This window comes from Wickerhamomyces anomalus (genome assembly GCF_001661255.1).
Source record: "Wickerhamomyces anomalus NRRL Y-366-8 unplaced genomic scaffold WICANscaffold_2, whole genome shotgun sequence".
NCBI lineage: Eukaryota > Fungi > Ascomycota > Saccharomycetes > Phaffomycetales > Wickerhamomycetaceae > Hansenula > Hansenula anomala.
The window spans coordinates 1,404,471-1,426,472 of NW_017567111.1; the positions used below are offsets into that span (position 1 = coordinate 1,404,471).

The following is a 22,002-nucleotide window of genomic DNA, read 5'->3' on the forward strand; positions in this document are numbered from 1 at the left end:
TACCAAAAATCCTTTATCCCAACATTAACGCTGACTGCTGGTGGAGAACAACAATACTTACGGATCCTCCGAGTAAGGTGTAAGGTGCGTTCATTAAGTCTATGGCTCATTATATGGCCATGTTTGAACTAAACCGATGTATTGAGCTCAACTGAACTGAAGCAGAGTCACCGGATAAACAATTATTGTTTTACATACTTCGATATTGATCATTCCGCCCAGTTTCTCAGCTTTTAACTGATCTAGGTTCAGTATAACATGATCATTTTGCTCTAAAAACCAAAGTCAACTAGGAGTACACAAGCCATGGTTTAGCGTGTTTGTATAGAGCCAGTCTCCTGTGTTTGAATTTGATTTGCGTTGGATGCAGCCTGGCGGGATAGATTTGAGTCATGTCCTGAAGGACATCTGGGGAAAAACATGGTGTTGGACAATTCGAGATCATGGATTAAAACTTGAAAGCAATTCAGAATCGCAAAATCTTCCAGTACTGCCGGTAAGTTATTGTGATGTAAAGCACTGTGGAATATTGATTGTTCGTGTAGACTCCAGGTTTGCAAATTTTTACGACGGCGACGTCGTGAACTAACACGCGCTGTGTCTATACTTCATTTCCCCTTCTCCTGATATAGCAGGCACCAATGGTCTTTTTAGGCTTCAGCTGGTAAAGAATTCTTGAGAATCAAAATGTAGAGTAAAGAGAGGACAAATTTGTTTCATTTCACGGAACAATTACGTAGTTTAAACTTTTTGTGGACATTTTCCGATCGCACCCACAAAAAAAGTTTTTCCCCGGATCACTTGATTTGAGGAATAATGCGCCATCATGCATTCGAAAAATAGCCTACGAAAACAACAACCTCCATTCTCTTTTGGGAATACTTAGCCATTGAGTTTCATTTGGAAACCAGGTATATAAACAGGATGTAATCCCCATAGAAGATACTGCACTCTGTTACAAATACGCTATCAATAAAGCTATTTAACAGTTTATCACAGAACACGCTTAAAAGTTCTTTTACAATGGCTGGTTTTATCGTTGATGAAGTCAAGTTCTGGAAGAAGAACAAGAAAACAATCAAATTAGATGAAGAAGAACAATCAATAGAAGAGGTTGACACTACAAAGCAACCTCCAAACAAATTACAAAACTTTCTACCCGATCACGAAGGAAAACCATGGTACAAAGTCCCACATTTATTATACTTGAACATGCTTATGGTCATCATCAGTATAAGTAGTGCAAACACAGGTTATGATGGTTCATTATTAAATGCTTTCCAATCTATCCCTGACTGGATGAGAGCAATGTCCAACCCAACAGGTGCCACTTTAGGTGCCTTATCAAATGGGGTTGTCTTTGGTGTTGCTTTAGGGTTCTTTGTAACTTCATATGTTTCTGATCGTTTTGGTAGAAGAAATACAATCACCATTGGTAATGCCTTCATGTTTGGTGGTTCAGTTGTTCAATCATGTGCAGGTACTTGGTTAACAGTCTCTGGAGAACGCGATCATGATGATGGTATGAGAACATATGCTATGTTTTTAATTGCACGTATCATTATTGGGTTTGGTAATTCAATGACTATGGTTGCTTCACCATCATTAATTTCAGAATTATCCTATCCAACACACAGAGAAGTTGTCACTGCATTTTATAACTCCAATTGGTATTTAGGTGCCATTGTTTCATCCTGGTGTAGTTATGGTACAAGAAATTTGAGTTCAAATTGGTCATGGAGAGTTCCAACAATCTTGCAAGGATTTTTCCCATTAATTCAATTCTTTTTGATTTACTTAGTTCCTGAATCACCAAGATTTTTGGTTTCAAAAGGTAGAAATGATGAAGCAAGAGACATTTTGTTGAAACATCATGGTGGTGGTGATGAATCAAAAGGTGGTGCATTAGTTGATTTTGAATTGGCTGAAATTGAAATGGCTATCGAAGAGGAAAAACTTGCTGATAAATCCTCTTACTTGGATTTCTTCAAAACACCAGGTAACAGAAAACGTTTATGGATCTTGGTTTGGATTGCTATTTTAATGCAATTGTCTGGTAATGGATTGGTTTCTTACTATTTGAATAAAGTTTTGGTATCAATTGGTATAAATAATACTGATGAACAATTATTATTCACTGGTGGTTTGATGATCTATAACTATGTCATCTCTATTTTTATCAATTTATTTGCATTCCAACATACCAAAAGAAGACCAATGTTTATTATCTCAGTCAGTTTGATGTTGTTGTTCTATGTTATTTGGACAATTCTTTCAGCTATTAACCAACAGAGAAATTTTGAAGATAAAGCATTAGGTAAAGGTGTTTTGGCAATGATTTTTTTGTACTATTTTGCTTATAACTTGGGTTTGAATGGGTTGCCATATCTTTACATGACTGAAATCACATCTTATCAAATCCGTGCAAAAGGTATTAATATCAATGTTTTCGGTCAAGAATTGGGCCAAATCTATAACAACTTTGTCAATCCGATTGCTATGGATGCAATTGAATGGAAATATTATATCGTTTGGTGTTGTATTTTGGCTGTTGAATTGATTGTTGTGATCTTGACATTTGTTGAAACTTCAGGACGCACCTTGGAAGAAGTTGCTGAGGTGTTTGATGAAAAGATTGAAAACTTTGATATGAAGCTGATCAAAGAGAAAGCTCAAATATCTCATGCTGAACACGTTGATAATTCAAATGATGGTTCTAGTGTGACAGATAAAAGTACTGGGCTCATGGTTTAGGCTGATGACTTATGATTGTGTAATAGATATTTGCATATAACAAGATATATTTGATTTTCGAACAGGTTCAAGTAAGTAGTGGTCTGCCATATCAGACTGTTTTCGCGTTTTTATTGCATCGAGGTTCGCGAATTCTTTGTCTACTTTGCCTTAATACATCAATAGATGGATAAAAAGCATTCAATCAATGCAACTTTGAGAAATCTAATGAGCTTGAGCACATCACACCGTGAATTCAGTGTCAAACCATTGTTACTTATGTTTATTCTCTGTTCAATTTTTAGTGTAAAACCGTTGGCAAGATTTCAGCGAATCAGAGCGCAGTATTTGCTCTTCCGAAGATTTCGTGTGCCTCCCCTACAAAAGTGGCCGTTTGACACAAAATAGGTGGAGGATACAAATAAAGAGGGCTTCTGAACTCTGAACCCCAACTACTTGGACTGGAGACTTATAAAAACCCAAAGTATCTTCTTCTGAACGCTTGAAGAGTCCAATAGTAATAGCTTTTAGACATCTCACACAATGTCACCAAAGCACAATAGTAAAGCACGATGGTTAGAGTTGACACATCTGGCTCGATAGTCCGAAGCTTTTTCACCGCGGTTGGGGGCACACAGCTCTCCCGTGGAAAAAAATATGTTTGGGTAGGAAGGAAGTAAACGCTGAATTGAAAAACTTGATCCACTGATTTAGACCTTGTTGAAAACCTTTCGTTCGCTTTCAGAGCTGTTCACATTCATAGAAATATCCAGGAACTCTTCAAACCATCAATTTAAGCCACTAGAGAAGCATTAATTTGATCTATAACCAGGAATCTGATCATTGCTCCTGCGTGAAAAAAGATATACAACACAGTCTAAATATTATACATAATTTTACAAGGGTATAATGTCTGATGATGCTTACTATATAACGCCCCATGAAGCTGCTCTAGCAGTGGTGGCTACATCCATGAAAAAGGCCAGACTACGACTTGATACTTTAATCATAAACTCAATTGTTGGAGGTGTTCTATTTTCTGCTGGTGGTATGCTTCATTTATGTGCTCAAGCTGAAAATCCAGAGATTTGGGACAATAACCCAGGTCTTGTTCATCTTATGCAAGGTCTTGTAGATCCCATCGGTTTATTTTATGTTGTTATAATGGGTGCTGATTTGTATAATTCAAATATTTTATACTTTTCTGTTGGTGTGTGTCGTGGTGCTGTCACAATTTTAGACCTTTTGATTAGTTGGTTTGTTAGTTGGTTTTGTAATTTAGGAGCAAATTTGTTTGTCTGTTACGTTATTTGTGAGTTATCTGGTATTACAAAAGCTCCGCATTATGTCGAAGGATCAATACAAATCACCATGGATAAAGCCAGTGCATCATTCATTCAGACTTTTATAAGAGCAACTGCTGCCAACTTCTGTGTCTGTCTAGCTGTTTATTTACAACTAATGGCCAAGCCATTACATGTAAAGTTTTTTTTAATGGCATTACCAGTTTTCACTTTTGTCACTATGGGTTTTAATCATGCTGTTGCTGATATGTATTTGATTCCAATGGGTATGTTTAATGGGGCACCGCTTTCAGTGGGTAAATTGATCTGGAAACTTCTTATACCAGCTGCTTTAGGAAATGCTGTTGGTGGTTCCATCTTTGGTATTGTCATTCCTTGGTACTCTCACTTGGTTGTTGTTGAAAGAGATCGTAAGCTACTTAACTTACCTCAATATGAAGCTAAAGATGAACAACCAGAATTGGAAATGGATTCGAGAGTTGTCAGAGTTCCAACAGAGAAGGAACAGGATATTGATTCTTCATCAGATCTTGACGAACAAAACAATAGTGATGATTATAATCCAGTATCGTACATGCCACAAGCTCCAAGAAGACCATCTCAAATTACACGAGCCTCTGGAAGTTTATCAAGAATGCCAACTGGTGCTTCAGCATTTTCTCGCTCAAGTGTTAGATCGCCTCCAGGTGTTTTCCCTGTTTTGGGTATGGGTGAACCTTTAACTAGAGAAAGAACAATTGCATCAAGTCAACATCAAAACAGAGATTCAGATGACATACAAAGCTCACCAGATAACCTTTCATTAGACTCAGATAGAGACTCAACTTTAGATAATACATCAACACACACAAGAGGACTAAGTGCTAGTGAGAAGCAAAAACTTGAAGAGGAAGAGTATGAGAAAGAAGGCGGTTACAATGCTAGAGAAAATAGATTAGGTGAAAATTTGAAGAGAGCTTTCTCAAGAAGACAGAGTGTACCAAGAGACATTGAGAGTGCACTTGATGAACCAATCACCCAAACAAGAACCCAACCTAGTGCTGCTCATTTGCTAAGGACAATTTCAAAATCATTCACTCCAAGGGGCCATGAAAATGCTCAAGATATTTCAAGAAGACTGTCGTCACATAGTATAACACCAAGAGCTGCTAATGCGTCTGATAACATTGCTGGTATCGATAATTATGATATGAGGGATGCTCAAGCGAGAGGTGCACCAATCAGGAGACCAAGTCTTGCTCGTAGACCTTCTTCAGTCAGAACTAGTGAGTCAACCATCCCCCTCCAGAAGTTACGAAATCCAACACTTGTTTCGAGTCATGACAATGACAACTTTGAACAACAAAGTGTCAACTCAAATATTCAACCATAATGTTTTGCTTTTACTTTGCGTTTTGTTCCCCTCTGATTTTCCATGCTGTTGTGTAGTACACATCACATTCCTTTTGCATAACAGTATAAATCTATTACTTTAATAAGCATATCCAATATAGATAATTCAACAATTTTAATATTTTGGAACTGTGTAGATGTTTTTGGTAACAGCCACTCCATCATGCTTCGCGAATTTTGTCGCGTAATAAAAGTTGATCAAAAAAAAAGACGCGTTACCTTTTGAATAGTAACCAAAACAAAACTGAAAGGGAAGCTTACTTAGACTAAATGACTACTAATAGACTTCCCAAGTTGAAGTTTAAAAAGAGCATTGTCAGCTCTCCAAAGGAGTCTATCCCTTTGAAAGAACTACTTGACAGATTGGATGTAAGTTTTCATGGAATGTTCATTGAGTATGGTCACTAATCAAGACATAGGCTCTATCGACAGAACTTTCAAAAGTGGATCAAGAAAAATTTGACGTCAATTCGTTGAATAACATTAAGGATGATCTAATTAACAAAAAGTTGATCAACCACAAGGACGCTGGTGTTCAATCATTGGTTGCTTGTTGTATTTCTGATGTGTTGAGAATCTACGCCCCTGACGCACCATACACCGATTCTGAGTTGACCAATATTTTCAAATTATTCATCAAACAATTTAAAAAATTAGCAGATCAAGGAAATGGGTATTATACTCAACAAGTGTATTTAATTACAAGACTTGCTGAAGTTCGAAGTATCATTTTGATCACTGATATTGATGATAATACAGCATTGATTGAAAGTATATTTGAATTGTTTTATGATTCCAACAACAATTTCCACAAGAAGCTTGAACCTGTTATTGCTGATGTATTGATTGAAATTATTTCAGAGTGGGATCAAATCAGCTCAAATGTTCTCAAGTTGATTTTGAACAGATTCTTGACGAATACAAGCAGAGAGGGAGCTTCTATCACCTCAAATTTATCTTCATCAAGTGCATCACCATTCAATTTTACACTGAGCATATGTAATGCCAATCCTGATAGATTAGCTAGACAGTTGACTAAATTTTTTTCAGAAGTGCTATTTGAGAATAATGAAGGGGAAGATTCTGAGGTCCAGTTCAAAAATCTAAGAAAATTACACAATCTATCTGTTGAAATCTGGAAACATGTTCCTGAAATTTTAGGATCTGTTATGGGTCTTATTGACAATGAATTGAATGCTGATAATGAAAAGTATCGTATTCTTGCCACTGAAACGGTTGGGAAAATATTGGCTTGTCAATCAAGATTAAACTTTGTTCATACACACAGAGAGACTTGGATAAGTTGGTTGAAGAAAACTTTAGACATTTCGCCACATGTTCGTACCAGATGGGTGGAAGAGGCTTCAAAGGCGCTGATCAATAGAACTGATGTGTTAGCAGAAATTTCCAATGGCCTTGCAAAGACCTTGATAGATACAGATGAAAGAGTCAGACTTGTGTCAACCAGAGCTATTTCTAAAATCCCATCTTCCGTTTTGGCTAATAAAGTTAACAACAAGTCCATTTTGAATGGTTTAATCCAACTTGCAAGAGAAAAGCATCCGGAAATTAGACAAGAGTCAATCAATACTTTAGCCTGTTTGTTTGATGATTGTTACCAAGATATTTTCTACAATGATGCATCTGAAGGTGATGAGGTTTACAAAATAATCAATCAGATACCTAACCATATCTTGAATCTTCTATACATCAATGATAAAAACATCAATTATCTTGTCGATAAAGTTCTTGTGGAGAAAATTTTGCCTTTTGAAAGTGATGAGTTGAAAAGAGTAGAGAGAATGTTGAATGTTTTCCAAACTCTTGATGATAAAGGTAGAGCATCTTTTATTGCCTTTAACAGAAGACAGCAACAGCTATCAGGTGTGTTAACAAAGTTGATTGAATTTTCAGAAGCATTCAATGGTGGACACGATGGTGATGCTGATGTTGAAAAAAAGATTAATAAGACGATCGATTGGCTTTCAGTCTCCTTGCCTGATAGATATAACCCAAAGAAATCCTTGGAAAGATTTACCAAAATCAATAACAGAAGACTTTACTATCTAACAAAGTTGACAATATCACCAGACTCTGATTATGAAACGATAAGAAATTCAAGTAAGGAGCTATTTACAAGGCTACAGGATTCAAAGGTGGTTAACTCAGTTGAAGATGAAAGTTCTTATCCAATTAATGATATTTTCCAAACCTTCAAAATTTTGATTTACCGTGCAAGCTTAAATTTTTATAATAGATCAAATATTTCATCGTTGTTGAAGTTGAGTGAAAATTCAAAGTATAGCAAAATTGCCCAAGAACTAGTGGACAATGTCTCAACAATCACACCAGCTGCATTCAAGAATCAAATTCAAGATTTGGTAAAACTTATCAAAGATTCAGTTCCAGGTGTTGGTGAAAGCAAAGTCAATACATTAAGGGCTTTGTTTCACATTTTCCACAAAATGAAAGACTACTTAGACGATGATGATAGTGAATTTTTTGATAAAATTCTTGACTTTGCTTCCAAAGGTACCCCATTAGAAGCCAAATTTGCCGTCAAATTGATCTCATTATCAAAACACGAAGATGCCTTATCTGTTCAATTGTTTGATTCAATTTATCCCTTTGATGGTGACTCTGAATATTTCACTAGCCACCTTGCTGTTTTATCACAATTATTTTTGACACAACATAGCATTGTTGAAGAAAAGGCTAACGAGATAACACCATTTTTGATTAAGAACGTACTTTTAACAAATGAGGTTGTTGGTAAAGAGTCTGACCCAGTTTGGATAAGTGATGAGGAGCTGGAGAAAGGAAATGATTTAAATCTTAGCGCAAAATCATTAGCTTTGAGAATCTTCACAAACAGATTAAGATCATTGTCTGAAGCTGATGAAGAATCTGATAATAGTGTCTCATCAATTGCGGAACATGTCTTGAAGTTGTTGATTTCATTAATTGGGAATGGGGGTGAAATTGTGAGCTCAAAATCTGGGGCCTATCCAACACCAAGACACTATCAAACAAGACTTAGATTGGATGCTGGTTTGAATCTTTTAAAGTTGGCTAAAATTCCAAGGTACAATAAGTTGATCAAACCAACCACTCTTAATAGATTAGTTTTGTTGATCCAAGATGAAGAGGAAAATGTTCGTTCTATTTTTATCCACAAGCTAACATCGCTTTTGAAAACTGAAAGTATTTCATTAAAATTCTTACCATTGGTTTATTTCATTGCTTATGAACCAAATGATTCATTGAAAAATGAAATTAGAACTTGGATCAAATTTTCATTCTCCAAAACATCATCAGCTATTGCCAATAGGGCTCAGAAGAGCATAGTATTTGAAAAAAGTATAACTGGTTTATTACACTCAATAGCTCATCATTCTGAATTTTTGGAATATATTGAACAAAAAGATGATTCTGAAGAAGATGAAGGTGCTTTGAAGGCATTCACATTTGCTCTTGAGTATATTACATTCTTCCTTGATACTATTGCCACTGAACAAAACATTTCCTTACTTTTCTACTTTGCCACCAGAATAAAACAATATAGGGACGCATTGTTTCAAGAAAATGACTTCAAAGAACGCAATGATGCTATTTATAATATTTACAGAGTTTCAGATTTAGCCCAATTGTCCATCAAAGAACTACAAGATCATAAGAACTGGACGCTAACAACATATCCTGGTAAAGTAGATCTATCATCTGAATTATTTGCATCAATGAAGAGTTCAGAAGAAGGTCAAAAAATTGTATCAACTAGTTTCATCCCTGAATCAATCACTAAAGCTCTCAAAGCAAAAGTTAGACAAAAAATATCATCAATTTCAACTTCTAAAAGAGGTCGTCCACATCAAGAACCAAAGGAAAATGAAGCGCCAAAATCTAAGAAAATCAAAGCTGACTCAGTTAAACCAAAGAAAAGAAAGAAGGCTGCTAAAGCTCGAGATGAAGATGATTCCGGTAATTACAACAAAGGTAAAGACTCTTCCCCAAATAAGCCATTAAGAAAGAGTTCTCGTGCAAAACGTATTAGTTATGCTCAGGATGAGGAAGAAGAGGAGGAGGAAGAAATTGAAGAGGAGGAAAGTGACGAAGAAGAGGAAAGTGATGATGAAGATTAGTCTTCTGCTACGCTATGTTTTGCTAGAATATATGTAATGTGTAATTAATGCATTGAATCTTGTAACCAACTCCTAATTTCGTAATACTCTATATAACTTTCCCAAAGCATAAGCTCATTATCAACCTTTCAAAAACTTTAACAAATTATCTTTGCCCTTCAGAGCCATCAACTTCTTTATACTTAATAACTCTTGAACTTCTGCTTCTGATATTTTCTCATCACTTTGGGTTGAATCATCAAATGCCAAAGAGTCCAATTCTTTACTTGCAATATCAGCCAACTCCTTGAAGTTCAGCTCTGGAAGCTCGACAAGAGACAGTACTGCTTTCTTTTCGTCTTGGTTGAATTCATCCCCATCTGATAATCTTTTCAATAACACATTATTTTCCCTAGTTAAATTCAAAAGCTCACTAACTCTTGCGTTTTTCTCCTTCTCTTTCAAATCAATCACTTTGCTCAAAAAGTCTGAAATGACCCCTTCTTCAGGAACTCTATAGATTGCATATGAATCGTTCCATAATTTTGATGTATTCTTCGATATTTTAGCAGCGACCCCATTTTGGGTATCACGATTGCCTAAAAATGCCGGTGTTGGTATTTCATGAATTTCATCTTCATCATCCTCTTCATTATCAGATTCACGAAGTTTTACTTCAATATTGCCATCGTTTTTAAACCCATGAACTTGATCAACATCAATGATAGTTTGCTTCCTCAATCTTCTTGGTTTGTTAGGAAGTAAATGGTCAGCATGATTTGGACATTTCCACTTCTTTCCCAGTTGTTTAACAGATGCCAATGGAGGATCTAAACAGTCCAAGTGCCATGCTGATGGACAGTAGTCACAAGTTGTAATTAGTTTATCAGCTTCACCATTCAACTTGTTTGGACTAATACCACTTTCACCACATCTTTGACATAAAAGAATATTGCCATCCTTATCGAAATGCAGATCTGGATCAGTTTGCTCAAACGCACCAATTTTAGTTGGCCTATAAGGCTTGTAGTCATTATCCTCATATTCACCATATTTTCCGGTGATGACACCTTCGAATCTGTCTCTTATCTTCTTCGGTAACTTAAATTGGATAGGATTTCTTGTATCAACTTGGTTTAATAACTTAGAGAACAAACCAGGTGGATTTGGTTCCGGTGGGTTCTTTTTGGCTTTACATTCATTACAAAACCAATTACCATCCGGTAAATTATCCTCACTTAATGGTGGGTCACAACAAGCAAAATGGAATGATTTGGGACAGCTCTCACAACACAAAAACACACCAGGTTCACCACAAGATGAGCAAAAATCTTCATTATCTTTGGTATTATCATTGAAATCAAAAGCATTTTCTCTATGTTGTCCAGCTAATTGCATAGGGTTATCGAACCCGAAAGGGTTTTCTCTAGTTTTCTTAGGAGATGCATTCTTAATATTCTTTTTTGAGCCTTCTTTAAGCTTACTTTCTTTCTTCTTTGGTGTGGTAACATTTGCAATTTTGGACTTGACAAATTTTCTTCCGTGTATTTCAGCACCTTTTTTAGGAACGGGTTTAACATTCCTGGAACGATCGTTGCTAGGCTGTAATTTCTTCTCATATTCATTTGTTTTAAGACCTTGTCGCAACTGTTTTTCAATATTTTCTGGCGGTAGACTAACTTCTGGAGTTGAGTTAGGGTCTTCTTCGCTGTCTTCAGCGTCTGTAGATTTAGATTTTTTTGTTTTCTTTCTTGGCCATAAACTCTCCTTCTTTATCTTTGAGTTTGGAGGAGCATCCAAAGGCAACCCTGTTACCGATATTATTGGATCACCAAGTTCAGGTTCATTAAACTGTAGCTGACCACCTTTCAGCGTCAAAGTGACCGATCTATTAGAGGTTTTGGGAGTTGTGGTGGATCCTTCCTTAGATAAATTTGTTTTGCCATCAATATTAAACTTTCTTTTCTTCAGCACTAATTCAGGATCATCAGCTTCATGATTATTCCTACTTTTCTTCAACTTCTCTACGGCATCTTTCTGTTCAAGCTCTGACAATCTATTCGACCTTCTTCTATTTCCATTTGATTCATCTGGTAATGGAGAGCCTTTTCTTGAACTTTTCACAGAACTCTTCTGGGAGGCAGACTTGGATCTCACACTGGATATAGGGGAGGGAAATGTGGCATCATCCAATTCAAACTCAGACCTGTTTGTCTGCTGAGACGAGGACATCACTTTGTTCCCTTTGAGGGTCCGGGAAATAAAGGAAAACACAGCGTAATATGAAAAAAGCCTAGTTGCACTTATAACAACAATAGCCACCAACCACAGCTAAAATAACACCAGCAATGCCAATCTTTAGCAGCAAGCAATTGATAGTTATTATAATCTAGAGCTCCTTTCTGGGAGGTTTCTTTGGGTGGTAAATTGGAAGCAGCTTAAAGCCTTTTGGGCGTTACGAGTATTAAATTGTTCAAGGAAGAAAAAAAAACGCGTTGAGTTTTTTGGAGATTGTTGAAAATAATTTTTACACAAAACATTGAAATTTCCAAACACCAAGGCAACCAGTAAGTAACCCCAGATAACAACATTTGGTTAAGGTCATAAAAGTTGTCACTGTGGTGATTTCAGAAGTTGTAAATGTATCATTCTACTTTTAGTTAAGGAAACTGGTTTCATTTCCTTTAAACAGACAAAAAAAAAACATAAACTATGGAAACGTTACTTTAAAAAAAAATATGATATCAAATGTTTTAATTCAGTGACATGTCGTTATTTATTTAGCTTCTTCTTTGGCAGCTTTTGATTTCTTTTTGTTAACTTTCAATGGTTTTGAAAGTAATTCGTTCAAATCATCACCCAAGACCTTTTCAGATTTGACAACTGATTCATCAAATGGAGATGAAGTTAATTTAACTAAACCGTTTTTGGTCAATGCAACGGTAACGTAAACTTGAGCGATTTGTTCACCTTCTTTTTCTTGGTAAACATCGTAAGCAATCATAACACCGTGGTTACAGTTTTCTTTCAAACCAGTACGACCTTTAGTTGGATCATCCAAGTTTTTGATTGAAAATGGGAAATGAGAAGCTTTTCTCTTGATTTCATTTAAGACCAAATGGGAAGATTTTAGTTTCAATTGATAGTTGTTACCAGTTAATTTGTAAATAGTGGTTCTAGCTTCACTTGCTTTAACTTTACCTTCGCCAGTAGACATCAAGATGTCAAGACCAAATACTTGACCTTCTTCGAATTCAAAAGTATCAACTTGACCTTTTTGTTCTTCATTTGGATTTATAATGATTTCTTTTGGACCAGTCAAGACATTACGTTCTTGGTTATGGGTTAACATACCTTCTAATGGGACAACACCATATTCTTTAGCAACTTGGGCAACAACTTTAGTGACATCCCAGTTCTTGTTACCTGGTTTGATAGTTCTTAAAGCAGCTTCTGAAGCTTTGTAAGCAGCAGTTAAAAGATCAGCTTTCTTACCGGTAACTGGTTCTTGAGCAGAAGCACCAACAACAACGGTTTCTGAAACAATTGAAGCAAAACCATCAATTTGAGTACCTAAATGGACTTTAACAACGTCACCAGTTTTTAAAGTTAGGTTAGATTGAGCATCTTCAGCGTTAATTGGTGAAAGGTGGTCAGCAATGTTATTTGGTGATAGAGAAGTTGGGAAGGCAATACCTTTGGATTCAACTTTGTTTTTCTTACTGTTGTAAATTTTTGAGGTTTCTTCTTCGATTAAAGCATCACCTTCTTGAGCAATATCCCAGATCTTAGCACCATCTTTGACTAATGATTTGACGTGGTCTAAAACTTTTTGAGAGATTGAACCAGCAGTTCTATATTTTTCAACAACGTCAGAACTGTTCAATGAATAATCTGGTTCTGTGGTTTTAGTGGTGGTAGCAGCAGTAGACATTTTTTAGATTTTATGATTCTAGCAAAAGTTTCACTATAATTGAATTGAAAAAAGGTACTTAGTCAAAGCAATTGTACTAAAGGATTTTTTTTTTGCCAAAACTCATCGACCCTTCAGTCAAATTTTCAAGTCGACACTTTTCACCAATCCCCAAACGGGAAGGTGTGGTTTGGGTTTGCAGCGATGGTGTATTTAATCCCGATTTGGTAGTTGTCCCAATTGAGCGAAACCAAGTACAAAAGAAGAGGACTTCACTAACTGTTTAACGATTTTGATTTTGAATTGTTTGAATGGTCCCTAAATTCACAATAGTAATCTTCTTCAATCTTTTTTACTTTTTTGTTTTGAGGATTAATTGCGGCTGCTTTTATGCTGAAGACGAGTCCTGAGTCATATCTGAACATAAATATCTTCGATCGAAAAAGCTTTATCTTTTCTTCATCAATTTCATACCAACCATCAAGCAGGGAAATGACCAAACCAGTCGTTGGTAAGAGATTATTCTCCTCATTGTCCTCATTATCCAATAAATACACTAAATATGTTCCAACTTCTGGTGTCTATCCAAAAGGTTATAAAGTTGGTGCTGTCTCCACTGGGGTTAAGAAAAATGAACAACTAGATCTTTCTATTATCAAGTCAGACTCACCAGCTAATGCTGCTGCTGTTTTTACTACCAACAAGTTCAAAGCTGCCCCAGTTCAACTTTCCAAAAGGATTCTTGATAGTAAGCAAAACGCAAACATTAATGCCATTGTGATAAATAGTGGTTGTGCAAATGCTGTTACAGGTGTCCATGGGTTGAAAGATGCTGAGAAAATTGTTGAAAAAGTTGATCAAACAATTGACCCAAACATAACTGAACATTCTACAATTTGTATGTCAACGGGTGTGATAGGACAAAGACTCCAAATGGGCAAAATTTTACCAAATATTCCAAAATTGATTAATGAAAATCTTGGTCAAGATCATGAAGCTTGGTTGAAATGTGCAAAAGGTATCATGACAACTGACACATTTCCTAAATTGGTTTCTAAACAAGTCACAGTCAATGGCCAACAATATGTAATTGCAGGTTTATCAAAAGGTGCTGGTATGATTTGCCCAAATATGGCTACTTTACTAGGTTTCTTTGTTACTGATGCCCCAATTGCACCAAGTGCACTACAATCTATCTTAACATACGCTGTTGACCGTTCATTCAATTGTATTTCAGTTGATGGTGACATGTCAACGAATGACACTATTGCTGCTTTAGCTAATGGTGCAGCTGGTGGTCCAACCATTGATGAATCAACAACTGACTCGTTCAATTTGATTCGTGATGAAATCACTGATTTTGCTCAACAATTATCACAATTGGTTGTTCGTGACGGTGAAGGTGCTACTAAATTCGTCACCATCAAAATAAAAGATGCATTGACCTATAAAGATGCTCATCAAGTTGCAAAGACCATTTCAAATTCTCCATTGGTTAAGACTGCATTATATGGTAAGGATGCCAATTGGGGTAGAATTTTGTGTGCAATTGGTTATTCAGATGTTCCAGTCAATACTGAAAAGACCAATGTTTCTTTTGTCCCAACTGATGGCTCAGCTGAATTGAAATTATTAGTCAATGGTGAACCTCAGCAAATTGATGAAGAAAGAGCTAGTGAAATCCTACAATTTAAAGATTTGGAAATTTCTGTTGAGTTAGGAACTGGTGGAGGGGCTGATTGTTCATTCTGGACCTGTGATCTCTCACACGAATATGTTACAATCAACGGTGACTACCGTAGTTGAGTCAGTCATTCAAATCACCAATAGATAAACTATAGAAACCTTTTAATTCTGTACTAATTCCAGCGCAATACTTCTCAATTGAAACAGTCGAGTTTCATGAACTATGGTGGGGGTGCTGGCCGTATCCAAAAACATGGTGGATCTTTTTTTTCGGTGATTATAATTTTAAAGGCTTTTTCTTATGAAGTGCTAAAAAGACATAAACATTAAAACAACACCAAAGTTTCTAATTGTTTTGGGCCGTTTCAAACAGGACCATGTCCAATAACTTTGAAAGCAATTACAATATTCATATGCGAGGGCTCAAGGGCTCGGTGGCCTCAAAAGGGTCGTCAGACAGTGAAGTTTCACCATTGTCTTCGCGCAAGGTCTCTCTAGCGGAGGCCAACCAACAGCAACAAGGTCAACGACAAAGACAACATTCAGAGCACCAAGTCCATCCACTTGGACTGAACCATAGTGGAGCACAAGGTGAAGAGCACGATCAAGATCAACAACAGCATCACCGTCATAGACTTAGTGGCGTTCCATTTGGCTACAAAGGATTTCATCATGCTGCTAGGAATGATATAATACCTCCCTTGAGTCAACCTATCAAACCAAGAGGAAGTCATAAGAAAAGCATATTTGGAAAATTTATCAATTCAATCAAAGATGATAAAAGCTCGAAAAATGAACCTGTTACTGGTCCTAGTCAAAGCGCTGTGCACAGGTCAGCAAGTTACTCAAAACCAGAAATCAAAACACTTCCAGCATCCAATTCAAGGCAAAACAGTTATAATGATGACATTGGACCTTTAGTATCTGTTGGTGGTGGTAATCAGCAACCCCAATCACACCCAATGGGATCACATAACCCAAGTATAACGTCTAGTGTTATTGATTTAAGGAACAATTCCATTGAAGGCGATAACTCAGTTGTTGCTTTAAACGTGAATGATTTGAATGACATGTCTGGTATCGTTGCAGACCAGCCAGAACCAACGGAGACTGGTCAAAAGGAGTCATGGACCGCTCCTGAAAGTTGGGATGTGAAAGGTGACAGGTTAGGTAGTGTCTCTGATGATGATGATGAATACGTTGTTAGAAAAACGTTAACAAGAGTTACACAATTGGATGAGCAGATACACGATACTAGAAACTATCATATCAGAATATATGCTGAAGATGATGACTTTACATCTACTTTGAAACGTCCATATATGGAAACAGTGGAAGAATTGATCAAGTATTTGAAAGGAAGATATTCATTGACAGGTGATTATAAAATGAGTTTGAGAGTTGGTAAAGTTACCAAGAAGTTGGAATGGAATCAAAAGCCAATCAAGATTCAAACTAATTTGTTGTTGTTGTCTGGGTTTTTAGAAACTGATAGATTAGATGAGGTTGGTAGAGACGATTTGAGTTATTTGTTCAAGTTCATTTTGCACCATGATGTTTTGAAACAGTTAAGCCCATCAGAAGAGGAATATATCAGTAGGGATTTGGTTCATGTTAACCTTAAGAGTAAAGATTTGCAAAAAATTCCTGCTTTATGCTATTCATCAAAAGTTCAAAGTTTGGATGTTTCAAATAATGGTGATATAACATTACCTTCAGATTTCTTTCAAACTACAAATAGTCAATTGAGTAGTTTAAGAATGGTGAATATCAGAGCAAAACTTTTTCCTCAAAATGTGGTTTTTGCTAGAGAGCTGGTCTCTTTGGATTTGGAAAGAAACTTCATTATGAATGTGCCACAAGAATTGTCACGTTTGAAAAATTTGTCAATTTTGACCTTAAGATGTAATAAGATTAATTCATTGCCTGAATTGCCACCAAATTTAAAAATTTTGGATATAAGTTCTAATGAATTTGAAGATTATCCAGAAAGTGTTAACAAATTATCTAATTTACTTCAATTGGATTTATCATACAACAAATTGAAAAACTTGCCAGAATCAATCAACAATTTGAAATCAGTCAAAAAGATCAATATATCAAGTAATTATTTAACATATGTTGATATCAATTTACAAAACTTGAGAACCTTAAACTTGAGATACAATGACATCACTGAAATACATTTGCATGATAGTAACATTGAAAATTTATATTTGACCAATAACAACATCTCAAATATTGCTGATCCATTAACACAGATGAAAGCTGTTGATTTACAACAAAATCCTGTGACACAGTTAAACATGTTGAGTCATAATTTAGCATCATTAACATTATCAAAGGCTAAATTGACCTCTTTACCAACAGTCATTTTGTCATTCTCAAAGCTTGAAAAGTTGGAATTGAGTAAAAATGCATTACGTGAACTACCAGTTGCTATCAATACATTAACAAATTTGAAAGATTTATCAATATTCAGTAATAATTTGGAAATATTACCAGATTTATCACCATTAACAAAATTGAAAAATTTAGATGTTCATGATAATAATTTGAAATCTATTTTTGATTTTTCATTTATTGAAAGTGTCAATCTTTCTTCAAATTTGATTTCAGAGTTCCCACAGCCAATGCATGATAAGGTTGTTTATTTATCAGCTGCTGACAATCAATTGACTGATGATTGTTTCTATGCCATTAGGAATTATGATAATTTGAAAGTTTTATCGTTGGCTTACAATAGATTGGTGGATATACCAACAGGTACCCTTGGTAAAACAACATCCATCGATCAATTATACTTGTCAGGAAATGCATTAAGTACATTACCTGAAGATTTTGAAGATATTTCAACACTAAGGGTGTTGTGCTTGAACGGGAATAGATTCCGTACATTACCTGCTGATTTGAGTCAACTTTATAACTTAGAAGTTATTGATGTTGGTTCAAATGAACTAAAATATAATACTTCAAATAGCAGATATGAATGGAACTGGAAATCTAATATCAATTTGAGATATTTGAATCTTTCTGGTAACAAAAAATTAGAAATCACAGAGGATTTAAATCTACCAAGACTGAGATTATTAGGTTTGATGGATTTAACATTAACAACGCAATCTATGCCAGATGAATCAATTGATATCAGAGTTCGTACAACACCAAGTACTATTGGAAATATGTCTTACGGTATCTCTGATAGGGTCAATAAACACATTTTAGCTAGAGATTCAGTTTTTGAAAAAATAGCTGGTGGTACTTTAATTGGTTTATTTGATGGTATTTATTCAGGAAAGATTTCACATCTTATCAGAGAAAATTTCCATAAAATTTTTGAAAAAGAATTAGGGAAATCAGATATTGTCACTGCCCTAAGACATACTTTTTTGGCTTTAAATCAAGTCATTAATCATTCTGATTTGAACTCAGAAGATGGTTTAACAGGTTCCAGTGCTACTGTTCTCTATATTAAGGAGAAAAAGATTTACACTGCAAATATTGGTGATTCCACAGCAATGTTGGCAAAGACAGATGGTAGTTTCACATTTTTAACAGTTAATCATCAACCTTCAAGTGTTGTTGAATTTGAAAGAATTAGAACTAGTGGTGGTTTTGTTTCAAATAACGATAAATTGGATGGTGTTTCGAAAGTTTCGAGAGCTGCTGGGTTTTCAGATCTTTTACCACATATACACTCAGGTCCAGATATAAGTGAAGTCAATTTCCATGATGAGGTTTTAGTGTTGGGAACAAAAGAATTGTTCGACTATTTACCAACTAAAACAATTGGTGATATTGTTAGAGAAAGTGACAATCCAATGGTTACAGCTGAAAAATTGAGAGATTACGCTATTTCATATGGTTGTACCTCAAAGTGCACAGCAATTGTCATAAGTATGACGAAGGCTAAGAAGAGATTACAACCAGCTGTCAAGCAACAAGTTGAAGATTCTAATTTGAGAAGATTAAAGCCTGAAATCCAGCCCCCTGTTGGTGAATTGGCTATGGTTTTTACTGATATCAAAAACTCAACATTATTATGGGAAAATTATCCATTAGCTATGAGATCTGCAATTAGAACCCATAATGATATTATGAGACGTCAATTACATATTGTTGGTGGTTATGAGGTTAAGACAGAAGGTGATGCTTTCATGGTTTCTTTCCCAACTGTCCCTGCAGCTATGATTTGGTGTTTCAATGTTCAACAACAATTGTTACAAGAAGAGTGGCCAGCTGAAATTACACAAAGTGAAGAAGGTCGTGAATTGAAAGATTCAAGTGGAAAAGTCATTTACAAAGGTTTATCTGTTCGTATGGGTATTCATTGGGGTACACCTGTGTGTGAACCTGATATCATCACAAGAAGAATGGATTATTTTGGTCCTATGGTTAACAAGACCGCAAGAGTTTGTGCTGTTGCAGATGGTGGTGAAATCACTTTGACATTGGATTGTTTGACTGAGATCAAGAGAATTGAAGCAGCACATAGATTAGTTATTGCTGGTGCTACTCTTGAACAAGCATTTGGTCCTTCTGATATGGCTGAAAAGTTGAATAATGAAATGGCCATTCTGTTGAATATTGGTTGGAGAGTTGAACCAATGGGAAAAGTTCAATTGAAAGGGTTGGAAACAGAGGAGGAAATTTCATTACTTTTCCCAAGCCAATTAGAATCAAGATATGGATTCCAACGTAAACCAGATTTGACAACTGAAGATATTTACAAATTGAGAGATATTACTTTGAAACTGGATTACATTTTGTCAAAAGTTTCTGGTGTCCAGCTCGAACCTTTGAAATCCAAGAAGAATGATCACTTGGACAAGAACTTCTTTGAGGTCTTCATTTCAAGAATTGAGCACAATATAGCACTTCTGACGTTACGTGATAATACAATTGGTTTATTTGATAAAGAAACCGAACTCTTTGATTTGATTGGACAGTTATCTGCATTATATAATGAAAGAAGACGTTTGAGAAGTAGTGTATCTGATTAGATAGAGAAAAAAATGAATTTAATGGTTTTTAATGATTTGTGATAGCTTGTAATTGGTGCCACTTCTAGCTAGGATTTGAAATTCTGCTGTATGTAGTGTGTGATTTGTTTGTGCACTGATGTGAGATAAATGCTCGACAGGGCTTCAAACATTTTCTGTCAATTATCATAGGGCGCACTTCTCTATAAAAAAACAAAAGATGCTTTACAACTTTTTGAATTGGTTTACACTTTACACCTACCATCAACGCATTATCACCATTAAGTTATGGCCATAAGAGGATCTTCTAAAGAGGCTCCATCCGCCTCAGAATCAGAAGCGAAAAACTCAACTTCTCACAACAACAATAACAGCACCAACTCAAGAGCTTCAACCAAAGCCAGAAACGCAGCAGCACAAGCAGCACAAGCGGAACTATTAGCAAGACACATTCATTCAAATGGTCCTAAAGAACAGAAATCAGTGGATCCATTAAACTTTGAATCGCTTCCTGATATAACGTTGAGAAAATATAGAGATCATTACAATTTACCAGCCAAGAGCTCCTTGAGTACAGATGGTTATCTTCTAGCCTCAGAAATAGGGAAGAAATCGTACAGCTATAAAAACAGAGATAGAGTAACAAAACCAGAACTTGCCAGTGCTGTTAAGAAACATTTCATGTCCCAAACTGTGAAGGAGAGTGAAATCATCACAAACTTCATATATAAGGTCAACAATCAAGATAAAGCTTTCAAACTAAACCTCAAGAATTGAAGATGAGAAATATCATTGACTGGTCTGGTGGGTATTACAGGGGTTTATGTGTGTTGTTTGCTTGGGGGGTTTTAAATGATATATATGCTACAGTACGGTGTTTTTGTATTACAGGAAATTTCATGATTTATTATAATATTACTGAGCCTTTTTGAAAGTAGAGACTACGTCGTGTAACACAAAGAAGCAATATGAGTAATGTACTAACTTACTTCGACCAACCTAGACTAAGCAATTGATATAGCATTTCATCTTCGTGAAGATGATAATAAAACAGTCTATTATCACACTTTTAAAATTCGCGGAAGCATCAACGATTCTCAAATTTCAGCGCTAGATGGTGAAGAGGCTTCGTCAACTTTCAGAGAACATCCATACTGAATCTACCAGTGGTCTAATAACTCATCATGGATAGCTCTACAATCACATTCATCGCCACATTAGTGATAGCTTTCATCTTCTTAAGATGGTTCATATCCTCAGACGAAGAAGACGAAGCAACAATTCAATCAACTGCCACCAGCACATCACCATCTCAATCCCAAGCTCAAGACTCACAACATGATGCTGAAGAACAATCTACTCGTCAAGAACGTCTCCGCCGTCCAGTTACTAACAGCATGATTGAAGTTGTTCAACAATTGGCCCCACATTTGACTGTTGGTCAGATCAAGTTGGATTTGCAAAGAACTGGTTCAGTTCAAGAAACCGTTGATAGATTTTTGAGTGAAGGTACTTTGCCATATCCAGAAGGTGAAGGTCCTAATGCATCAAGAACTGCTAATCCTGCGCAAGATTCCAGAAACCAAGTGGATAACATCAAACCTGAAAACCTATTGAAAAAGTATGGAATCAATGAATCAAAATCAGAAGAATCCACTGCCGCTGCTTCGGGGTCTTCAACAAAGGAAAAAGGTTGGTCAGAATCTGCTGAAGATAGAGCAAGCACTTTACAACAAAAGAAAGTTGACATGATTGTGAAAGCAAGAAAGAGACTAGAATCACAATTGAAAAATGAACAAGATCTATCGAAATTAGCTGAATAATGTTTCTACAGATTTTATAACATCATGACAGGTATAAATAATGTGATGAAC

At 35.9% G+C, this 22,002-nt stretch overlaps 9 protein-coding genes across 9 annotated transcripts; 7 read left to right on the top strand and 2 right to left on the bottom strand.

Annotated features, from left to right (window-relative positions):
* Window positions 1–1,212: 1,212 nt before the first annotated feature.
* WICANDRAFT_83369 (uncharacterized protein) lies at window positions 1,213–2,754 on the top strand (the record flags this gene model as incomplete). Its single annotated transcript, XM_019185531.1, has 1 exon — window positions 1,213–2,754. One exon carries the CDS (start codon window positions 1,213–1,215, stop codon window positions 2,752–2,754), a length of 1,542 nt encoding a protein of 513 aa, XP_019040357.1.
* Window positions 2,755–3,642: 888 nt separating this feature from the next.
* Window positions 3,643–5,409, top strand: WICANDRAFT_28833 (uncharacterized protein; the record flags this gene model as incomplete). The annotated part of the gene is made up of 1 exon (XM_019181543.1): window positions 3,643–5,409. The coding sequence occupies one exon, from the start codon at window positions 3,643–3,645 to the stop codon at window positions 5,407–5,409; it is 1,767 nt and encodes a 588-aa protein (XP_019040358.1).
* A 290-nt stretch (window positions 5,410–5,699) lies between these two features.
* On the top strand, window positions 5,700–9,568 carry PDS5 (sister chromatid cohesion factor PDS5; the record flags this gene model as incomplete). Its single annotated transcript, XM_019185532.1, has 2 exons — window positions 5,700–5,798; window positions 5,849–9,568. The coding sequence occupies 2 exons, from the start codon at window positions 5,700–5,702 to the stop codon at window positions 9,566–9,568; spliced, it is 3,819 nt and encodes a 1,272-aa protein (XP_019040359.1).
* Window positions 9,569–9,688: 120 nt separating this feature from the next.
* RCO1 (Rco1p) lies at window positions 9,689–11,733 on the bottom strand (the record flags this gene model as incomplete). Its single annotated transcript, XM_019183235.1, has 2 exons — window positions 9,689–11,680; window positions 11,707–11,733. 2 exons carry the CDS (start codon window positions 11,731–11,733, stop codon window positions 9,689–9,691), a joined length of 2,019 nt encoding a protein of 672 aa, XP_019040360.1.
* A 590-nt stretch (window positions 11,734–12,323) lies between these two features.
* On the bottom strand, window positions 12,324–13,481 carry WICANDRAFT_61721 (uncharacterized protein; the record flags this gene model as incomplete). The annotated part of the gene is made up of 1 exon (XM_019183236.1): window positions 12,324–13,481. One exon carries the CDS (start codon window positions 13,479–13,481, stop codon window positions 12,324–12,326), a length of 1,158 nt encoding a protein of 385 aa, XP_019040361.1.
* Window positions 13,482–13,952: 471 nt separating this feature from the next.
* Window positions 13,953–15,266, top strand: ARG7 (glutamate N-acetyltransferase; the record flags this gene model as incomplete). The annotated part of the gene is made up of 1 exon (XM_019184614.1): window positions 13,953–15,266. One exon carries the CDS (start codon window positions 13,953–13,955, stop codon window positions 15,264–15,266), a length of 1,314 nt encoding a protein of 437 aa, XP_019040362.1.
* Window positions 15,267–16,402: 1,136 nt separating this feature from the next.
* Window positions 16,403–19,942, top strand: CYR1 (adenylate cyclase; the record flags this gene model as incomplete). Its single annotated transcript, XM_019180579.1, has 1 exon — window positions 16,403–19,942. A coding segment is annotated over one exon (3,540 nt), but the record flags the coding sequence as incomplete, so codon positions are not given.
* Window positions 19,943–20,416: 474 nt separating this feature from the next.
* SAP30 (Sap30p) lies at window positions 20,417–20,905 on the top strand (the record flags this gene model as incomplete). Its single annotated transcript, XM_019181407.1, has 1 exon — window positions 20,417–20,905. The coding sequence occupies one exon, from the start codon at window positions 20,417–20,419 to the stop codon at window positions 20,903–20,905; it is 489 nt and encodes a 162-aa protein (XP_019040364.1).
* A 407-nt stretch (window positions 20,906–21,312) lies between these two features.
* Window positions 21,313–21,951, top strand: CUE1 (Cue1p; the record flags this gene model as incomplete). Its single annotated transcript, XM_019181591.1, has 1 exon — window positions 21,313–21,951. The coding sequence occupies one exon, from the start codon at window positions 21,313–21,315 to the stop codon at window positions 21,949–21,951; it is 639 nt and encodes a 212-aa protein (XP_019040365.1).
* Window positions 21,952–22,002: the final 51 nt, after the last annotated feature.